This window comes from Triticum dicoccoides, chromosome 6B, assembly GCF_002162155.2.
Source record: "Triticum dicoccoides isolate Atlit2015 ecotype Zavitan chromosome 6B, WEW_v2.0, whole genome shotgun sequence".
NCBI classification, from domain to species: Eukaryota; Viridiplantae; Streptophyta; class Magnoliopsida; order Poales; family Poaceae; genus Triticum; species Triticum dicoccoides.
In genome coordinates this window covers 494,628,748-494,638,129 of record NC_041391.1, presented here as the reverse complement: position 1 = coordinate 494,638,129, position 9,382 = coordinate 494,628,748, and the positions used below count along the sequence as shown (strand labels likewise).

General features: G+C 46.7%; 2 protein-coding genes across 2 annotated transcripts; one reads left to right on the top strand and one right to left on the bottom strand.

The window, feature by feature from the left end:
• Positions 1 to 208: 208 nt before the first annotated feature.
• On the bottom strand, positions 209 to 6,503 carry LOC119323614. Its single transcript, XM_037597309.1, has 8 exons — positions 6,051 to 6,503; positions 3,278 to 3,570; positions 3,133 to 3,202; positions 2,879 to 2,934; positions 1,526 to 1,601; positions 1,402 to 1,438; positions 927 to 1,041; positions 209 to 695 (listed from the first exon to the last, which is right to left on the bottom strand). The coding sequence occupies exons 2-8, from the start codon at positions 3,559 to 3,561 to the stop codon at positions 497 to 499; spliced, it is 837 nt and encodes a 278-aa protein (XP_037453206.1). The 5' UTR covers positions 3,562 to 3,570; positions 6,051 to 6,503; the 3' UTR covers positions 209 to 496.
• Positions 6,504 to 6,986: 483 nt separating this feature from the next.
• Positions 6,987 to 9,080, top strand: LOC119325699. The gene has a single exon (XM_037599417.1). The coding sequence runs from the start codon at positions 6,987 to 6,989 to the stop codon at positions 8,745 to 8,747; it is 1,761 nt and encodes a 586-aa protein (XP_037455314.1). The 3' UTR covers positions 8,748 to 9,080.
• The last annotated feature ends 302 nt before the right edge of the window (positions 9,081 to 9,382 follow it).

Here is a 9,382-nt window from a genome sequence, read left to right as displayed (position 1 = left end):
CGATCAAAAATCAGATCGGGCAGTCACAGAGGCGGTTGACGAGCGATCAGCCATCAGCCGGGTGAGGCTAAGCGTTTCCCTTACTATTTTAGAATATAGTTGTACACCTCATCGACCTGAATATAGGTTTTAGTACTGTACTAAAAAAACACTCATAATATATGTGAACGAACTTTGCTTTTCCCATAATAGTAATACTCCCATAATATAAGCAGCAACAAGTAATATGGATTGGAGGGAGTAATGTAGTATATGTCCCAGATAATGTAGAGAGAAAAAAAATGCATAACAACTGTACAGAGTTTCGGGGCTTGATGGAAGCAACATAAAGCATACTCCGACTTCAACTCAAGTCTAACAGCAGGTCAATGCACCAGTATAGCCCTTTTGGGCAAAAGTTACTTTAGGCAACATGTACTACTAAGAAATAAGAACTCTGAAAGGTACGCTTGCTTCTGGTTGTAAGCTCATGTACAAACAATGGGTGGAAGTAAAATCACAGTTCATCATAGATGGGAGGACCATCTGTTGGGGCAGGTCCCTCCTGTACTTTAGCCAAGATGTCTCCAGCTGATACTGAGCCTGATCTGATAGCATCAGCCAGCTTCCTTTGCAGTGTCAACAGGCCAATACGTCTTGAGACAACGTACAGAACCGCCAAGGAGAACACGAGGAACCCAATGGTTAGGATGATCCTGGAACAGATAATAGTTAGAAACTGGCATGGTCCAGGCAGTATTGTTGTTACAAAAGCAGAAACTTGTCCTGCGGACGGAAACCAAATGCTTAGCACGACAGGAGTTAAACCCATTTGTTCCACTTCTTTTTGTTCGACTGAAAGGCCAGAACGAAGACGGTACGACCACATTGTAAACAATTGGTAATAAGGCTGGTTCTGAGTTCTACAAAAGATTGATGCTACATACCTATCGAGAACATCTTGTCGTTGCATCATGGAGAGCAAACCACGGGTGCGCATCAGCAAAGAGCGGTGCCCTTGATACTCACCTTCAGCCTTTCGGAGAACACTTGTCGATTCATCTGCATAAAAAGAAATTAAAATTAGCCAGCAACTTGGCCTTGATAGGTCTGGAAATGCATTAAAATGGCAGAAAAAGAGTAGTTATTCATATGGAAAACTTGAAGCACATGACTGTGCCATGGTTCCTTAGTACTCCAAGTTTTCCATAACAGTAAATGAACACCAGACTGAAATGTTTACTTCGCACGAAAGTTTCATTCAATTTGCTGCACAAGCTAGTGATCCATTTTTGTTCATAGCCAAGATCCTTTCTCGGGATGAATAAGTGAGTAATTATCATCAGGTTCGTCACACGCTTAAATGTACAGAACCTTACAAGCGAGCATCGTAGGCACAGGCTTAATCACAGGAAAACTTACCAAAAGTTGACAAGGTATTAGCACTTCTTTCCACTTCCTGTCAAAACATCTATAATAAATTACTTCTGAACTTACGACCAGAAAATCATTAGCATATGAGATACTCCTACGGAGGCGTGCTAACCTGAACCATCAACTGCCGAGACCTACGGAGGCTCTCAGTAATACTTTCTGCAGCGGATGTCATCCCAGCCTTTGTCCTACATCATTTAGAAGGTTCATGTTCATTGTATAAACAGAAATTACAGAATGAAAGAACAAATATAGCAGGCGATTCTTTAATTGGTGCAACATTTCGAGGTCATATAAATGAGTTACATCAACACAACGATTTCTAATTTCTTGACCACATTTCATAGTTCAACTAAGGAAAGTTATCTTTATCCCTGTTCTCTCCATATGGTGGTGAACATCACCATGCCAGTCACCCATAGGGACATAACCCTCCATCACTGCACACATCCACTGCCAATCTCCAAGCATCCCCAGTGAGTACCACACTGTCTGCATAGAAAGAGGTGAGATCATTGATTGATTAACTATGCACGGCAGTGGCTGCTGCTGCTATGTGACACATTCCCAACATGCCAGCTGCCTGTCGCACCCTATGCACACCGACTGTCTCAATGACTCCAACTTCCAACCTTGCAACACTCACTGTAGAAGCCAACCACACCTGCCTGGCTGCGCCTATTTTGCGAACAAGCTTGTTGATCCCTTTAGCAGCCAAGCTCTTCCTCAAGCACAGGAGTCGTTGGCAAATTTGTGTATTTTACTATTTTATGTTCTTTTTTAGCATGTGCCTATTTCAATAATTCTTGTTTGGATTCAGTTACTTCAGATTCTCCGTCATTTATCATGGGTAACTGACGTATCCACCTTCAAAAAATATGGCATCCATTACAGAAATTCTCAATAAAACGGAATAGTATATCTGCATTCTTCTAGGCAAGACATGTGCTTGGGGCGGCATAAATCCTACAAAATCTTGAGTTTTCTCATGTAGTTACAGTTGCTCCCTGCAGTTCAACTGAGCATGACATTCATGGGAGTTCTGCTGGCGATGGGGCGGGCAAGTGAACAGAACAGGATGAAGGAGAAGAAGAGAAGAGGTACATTTTTTTTATTTGTTGCTGATTATTGACTGGATGTCACCATGGCAAATATCCCATCATATAAGTTGCCAGTGTGGCAAAACCACCTCCATGTCAGCAGAACCACTAATCCAAACCACTAATGGCCATATGTGAGGGTTAAATAACCAGTTCCATAATTCAAGGAGTTAAATAGACTTTCTCAATAGAGTAGACCTGTTCCGTTAGAACTGAAAATTCACAACCTTTGGAGGCCTTCACGAATTCTACACTTGCAATAAATTCCCGTGAAACTGAACAGATCACAAACACATTCTACAACTAATGTCTCAAATATTTCAAAAATATACCAACAATACAAAGACCTCATTTGATCAACTTACTGGAGATTACGCCTCCGAACAGTGGACTCTTCTCCACCTCCCAGAAGAAGCTCCCTCTAGAGAGAGCAAAATTAGAATGTGAGAGCACCTTAAATTACAGGCAAGCTAGTATTGCTCAGGTAATAAAGTACTTCTCCGTCCCATAATATAAGACGTTTTTGCAAGCTAACATAGCTTGCAACAATGTCTTATATTATTGTATGGATGGAGTATATCAAACTAATGGAGCATACTCTGAAAAAAAAATCACACACCTCTTCTTGAGCAGCTTTTCCAATGTTCACTTTTGCTTGTAAGTTAGCACTCCTCAGGGCCGCACGCAGCCTGAAAACAAAAGGTCAGATGTATACAAAAACTAAAGAAACAGAGCAAATAAAATGAGCTCTAAGAACAGAATACCTCTGATACTGTTCCTTCCATGACCCTAAGGTTGCCTGTCCAGACTGAACTTCTTCAAAAGTGGGTAGCTGCTCTGCCAGAAGATCAAGCCTGCATTGCAGTGCATTCAGCAATTGCAGTGCATCCTGTGCAGAACCGTTCAACCTAGGAAGAGACATTGCTTCTTCTGTCCCTTTCCCCATCTTCCCACAGGATTCAATTGCAGCAATGCACACCTCAAGCTGTGCAACTGCTTGGCTCCATTCACTTTTCAGGTTTTCAACGGCTTGTGTGACCTCGTCCATCTTTATTATCTGAACAGATCAATTCAGCGGATTTACCATGCTGCTACTAATGAAGCAATAACTTGTTAAATACGAGACTTACAATGAAAGTGGAATCAAGGAAGAAACATTCAATTGGACAAACTGACAAACCAGCAGTAAATCTAACTAAGGAATTACACTGGGCTGGGCTCACTTCTTGCTGGTCATCAATTTTACCACCTCAACATGAGATCTCCGTCCAAACATACGCTTAGCCAAGGGTAGCACAAACCTAATCTGAACTAGAATGTTTAAGAAAAAACTGCTGCTCTAGCTGCAGTACCTAGTGGCTGGAGCAATGGAGCTCCAGACAGATGGTTATCGAATTCCAATTTAGGTTGTCCAACTCAACAGCACACGGACAAGGGCCATTACCCAATCCAAAATCAAATCTGTCTCCATAAAATCTAAACCAAACCCCCAAGGTGGTGGGGTCAGAGTCAAACACACATCTAACAAACTAAACTAAACGATCATAAGTGAACATTTGCATGTCGGTTAGATGAATGATTATACTTTCAGAAAATGATGGATATGGTTACAAACAGCTTGTAGCACCTTCTGAAAAATCAATCCCATCAAGTATCCTAGATTGAACTTTCTGTGGCTTTAACAACCAATCAAGCGTTGATTGATGTCGATGCTCTGCTGTTGCAAGCTGCTGATTTCTTCGGCGAGGTTATGTCCTTTTTTCTTTTTTAATATTTGGCTGTGAACTTTCTGTGGCTTTAACAACCAATCAAGCGTTGATTGATGTCGATGCTCTGCTGTTGCAAGCTGCTGATTTCTTCGGCGAGGTTATGTCCTTTTTTCTTTTTAAATATTTGGCTGTGTGCATGGGTGTACTTGGTATTAATATATTACCCCAATAAAAAAATAACAACCAATGAAGTAGCATTACAACAAAATGACAATTAAATGCAGACCTGACCTTTGGAACAGAGTTAACTATAAAAAGTTGACCAAGAAAATGCATTTTTTGTTTGATTGCCAACAAAATCTCTGCAAGGCAATGAAACCACAACCCAATTCAAAATCATGTTGGGTTGTCATATACTCACATTCAACTTTGAAATTTATACTTCATCTTCTTTCACATAGATTTGAGGTCGCTCAATACCCAGTACTCACCAAATTGTGAAATAAATACAAAAAAGCCAGCACCTCGTGATTCACGAACAAGCAACCAATCACATCTGGTAGGACCAAAGACAAAGGAGGGAAGCAGACGAGGTGATCCCGTGATGGGCTCGGCGGCTAATTATAAACTGACGATGTAGGTGGGCGTTGCTGGATCTGAAACCATACCCACAGGTGTTCCGTATTGCTGAGGAGGAGCCTTCTCCTGCGGTTGGCTGCCTGGCGGCCATGGAGCTCACTGGAGAAAAGATTTTGATGCAGAAGCCGCTGATTCGGAGAGGTGGCACTCGACGGTCCTCACAGGTGGCGGATTCAAGATCTGGCGCAGCGGCTGCTGTTGGGTTTAGTCCCACGTTGATTGTGGGAGACAAATCACGACTTAAAAGGGCGACCGTTGCTCCTCCTATAAAGCTAGAATTTTAGGGGGAGAGGACCCAAAACAATGCTTGGTGTAGCAGGTCTGTGCTGCCCCGGCAGCGGCTCCCTATTGAATAGAAACAGTGTGCTGGGCGAACAAGTATTGGATATTTGCTAAAATGACCCACCTTACTCTGCCACTTGCCTAGAAGGCCTATTTACTTTGACATGGATGAAATACCCCACTTTACTTTGCCCATTTGATAAAATGCCCTATTTCAGTTTCAACAGGTTTCTCGGTAATCTGATCTCACACCTCCAATGACCTTGTTGACACTTCCCTCTCTCTCCTCTCATTCATTGTGACGGCTGAGCTAGTTTCTCTTCAACCGTAACTCCAAATTGGCTGAAATTTGAACAGCACACTCACATGAATATATATTTGAATGTATGTAGTAGCTTTTTCAGATTTTTCTGCGCAGTGTGACATTTTGATCGGAATCTGAATTTGAATGGACGAAAACTTCAGATTGAAAATTTTCTTTCACTGGCATAAAATGAGCTGAAATTGGAACAACACACTGTTTTCTTGTAACACCTCGAACTTCCTTTATTCACTCACGATAAACTCAGAAGAACATGCTACTTTTATGTTAAAAAAATCAAGTTTTGTGGGCAGTTCCAAAAATTGGCCAAAATCTTAACTTGGCGATTTTGGCCAATCTGCCATGATTTCTAGAAATTTCGACAGAATTTCCCCACAAATAAACTCAATAAGAAGTGACACAAATGATTGGCGCAATGAAACAACAATCATTTCTTTGCATACACAAAAGGAAGCAAGAATATGTTAACATCTCACAAACTCCTCCTCAGTCCGAGACATCCGTTCTAGGGTTACCAAACTGGAGAAGTGCCTGGGAAAAATATACCACACAAGTGATTCCGAGTGATAGGGGAGAAAAACTCACCTTTGCGCCGCTGCGGAGGTCGTCCTCTCGGCGGGACTGCTCACCGTCGCACGCAGGGTCGCGACGGAGTGGTGCAGATGCAGGAGGGCACGGAGGCAGGGCCACGACGGAGGGCGGGCGCTAGGGATTCGTCGTTCGTCGTCGCTGGCCGCCGGCGTTGCCTGCCGAGGTCGCGGACGGAGTGAGGCGGAGGCAGGTGCGTGCGTTTATTGGGGCAAGCGCTGGGGCGGAGAGGGAGGCGAGTGCGGTTCGCGCAGCGTCCACAGCCAGAGACGAGAGATGTAACTCAACCCAGCGTACGCCAGCCGTCGAGGGGAGCGTGAGAGGGGAGGAGGTTGAGTGTGCGCTGGCCGCGGCGGTGCGCAGCGCAGGGAGCACGAACGGAGCAGAGGAGGGGGATGCGTGGCGGTGGTCCGTCGAGCTACGCCGGTGGCTGGTCGATCTGGATCCGCTGTAGTCTCTTCATTCAATCGCTAGTTGGTTTGGGCTTCAATTTTTTTTGGGAAGGTTTGGGCTTCAAATGACTTGGTTTTCAACCGAGCCCAGTCCACTAAAAAAATAAAAACCTTGGTTGATTAGCCCATGGGCCAACGCAGCCCCGGATGCATGCATTTTTTTTCCTTTTTTTGCGGGTGGATGATGCATGCAAGCTATAGTACTTTTTTTTTTGTCTCAAAAAAAAAAAAGCTATAGTACTTTTTCTTGGCGCGCGCGTCAATCGTACACACGAGAACGAATCTTCCCCGCGCATGCAGGGGCAAGTCGGTACGGAGCCATTGCAGCCGTACAAGCTAAAGCAATCCCATGTCTATTCTAGTTCACTGCACCACTATCTTTAGTAGTGGCATGCAGATATATACGGGCCACGAGCCACCAATATCCGGTCCTAGCTCCCCTCCTAATGCGCGCCACTGCCCGAACGAACGCCGACCCATCATGGCCATGGTCATGGAGAACCAGCAGCCGGTGGCGCAGATGCAGCTGATCCCGGCGCCACCGCGCCCGCCTCCTCCCCCACCGCCGGCGCCCCAGGTCTACAAGCACCATTGCAAGGTGTGCAAGAAGGGGTTCATGTGCGGACGGGCGCTCGGCGGGCACATGAGGGCGCATGGGATCGCGGACGACGCGCTAGCCGCTGAGGACGCCTTCGATGATGATGGCGGTGGTGTCGGCGAATCGTCCGAGGCGGGGAGCCCGTCGCCGACGACGACCAAACGCATGTACGGGCTCCGCGCCAACCCTGGACGCCTACGGAACTATCGGGTGTGCGAGAATTGCGGGAAGGAGTTCACATCGTGGAAGTCGTTGCTGGACCACGGAAGGTGCAGTTTTGACGAGGATGATGATTTGGATGGCTCACTTCGTTCGTCGTCACCATTGCATAATAACACCGACGAAGGCATAGAGGAGGTCGAGGAGGAGGAAGGGGACCTGGCGTTGGCCTCCGGATGGTCCAAGGGGAAACGCTCACGCCGCGCCAAGGTAATGGTTGTCGGAAGCGGTGCCATAGCGGAAGTCCAGCAACCGGCCCCATCGAGCGAGGAGGAGGACCTTGCCAATTGCCTCGTCATGCTCTCATCGTCTCGTGTCACACAACCAGCAGTCCATGTGGACGCCGACCAAGAGTCATCTGCATCAGCAAGCAAGGACGAAGAAAGGAATAGGCTCTTGGTGCCACAACCGCTCTCGATCATTCCTCCCATGACAGCGCAGTTCAAGTTTTCTGCGCCTCAGGTAGTAGTGGCGCAACACGTGCCAACCGTCCCACGGGGCTTGTTTGAATGCAAGGCGTGCAAGAAGGTGTTCACCTCACACCAGGCTCTCGGTGGGCACCGTGCCAGCCACAAGAAAGTTAAAGGGTGCTTCGCCGCCAAGCTTGAAAGCAGCCGCAATGAGACTACCCACCAACAGACTATGGCATCGGCTGCTCTACACGACAACACCAAGGCCATCCCTGAGGTTGTAGGAGATACCAGCACTGCAGAAGGAAGGACGGGTAACCTCGATGCCAATGCCAGCGGCAAGGCGACGAGTGTTGGCGCCGGCGAGGTCGGTGTGCCCACAGCAGCGACGGAAATGGCCATCATGCCGATCGCTGATGCAGCGCCGGCACCAGCCGCCTTCTCTCCGTTCAAGAAGAAGGGGAAGGTGCACGAATGCTCCATCTGCCACCGCGTGTTCACGTCGGGGCAAGCGCTCGGGGGCCACAAGCGGTGCCACTGGCTCACCTCCAGCGCGACGGACCCCGCCAAGCTCCAGCCCGTCGTTCCCGATCACCTCATGGCGGCCATGTGCCACCATCTCACCCTCGGCCGCCCGATGTTCGACACGGCCGACCAGCGAATCCTTGACCTCAACGTGCCAACAAATCCGTCGGCTGAGGCGATCGCCACCAGACAGGCCGCCGAGCTCAACGATATCCCGCTCTGCCTCAACGCGCCGGCGTCCATGTATGTGCAGTCCTGGACGAGGCACAGCAACGCCAGCCACGTGAACAAGACCGGGACGAGCAGCCGCAATGACGCGGCTGCCGGAGGCGGCACGGCCACGGAGGACGAGGCTGACAGCACCAGTGCGAAGAGGGCCAAGGTCAGCGACCTCAAGGACATGAAAGTGGCCGGAGAGTCGCTGTCGTGGCTGCAGGTTGGCATCGGCATTTCCTCGTCGGAGAACAACGAGAAGAATACTCAGGAGTGAGCCTAGAAGAGTACTCACAGCCGAGGTCACACCAATTAATTAATCTACTGATCAAGTAATTAGATTTTGACCTTTGTTGGGTACGTATATAGAGTAAGCACTTACCATATATTAATTGTCATATGGAGTATATGCTCGGTGTATATGCTGCATATGCATGTAATATTATTGCTAAGTTAGAAACTGAATGCCCTGTGTGCATACGCCATCCCAACTTCCGGGGAACTACTGTTGGCGACTGTAATTATGCAAGTCGGCTTATTTCCAACATGTTTCCTTCCGGTTTTTTAGAAAGCCTTGGATTTATGTTCTTCTTCTCTTTCTATCATGTAACTGTAATTACCTTAATTAATTGATTAATATGTTGCTCCGCAAGAGTTTCTAAACCAGTATTACTAGAAGATACCCACGTGTTGCAGCGGAACTCAACAATAATTTAGAGAGATATAATAAAATGAAAACATGTGTGCGATATTTATCTGAGTGACACATTTCAAAATGAAAACCAGTATATTTCATGCATCTTCTCAATTCCAATCTCACCATACTACTGAAAGTTTGAAACAGCAGAGTACATATATGTAGCTTCTTCGGGGGCTTCTAAAGAATATGACATTATGACTTACAGTGGGGAT

Coding starts and splice junctions, on each gene's coding strand:
- LOC119325699 (XM_037599417.1), top strand. CDS start 6,987: ATGGCCATGGTCATGGAGAACCAGCAGCCGGTGGCGCAGATGCAGCTG.
- LOC119323614 (XM_037597309.1), bottom strand. CDS start 3,561: ATGGACGAGGTCACACAAGCCGTTGAAAACCTGAAAAGTGAATGGAGC. Junction 3,203..3,277: donor TGGAAGGAACAGTATCAGAG/GTATTCTGTTCT, acceptor TTTTGTTTTCAG/GCTGCGTGCGGCCCTGAGGA. Junction 2,935..3,132: donor GAAAAGCTGCTCAAGAAGAG/GTGTGTGATTTT, acceptor TGCTCTCTCTAG/AGGGAGCTTCTTCTGGGAGG.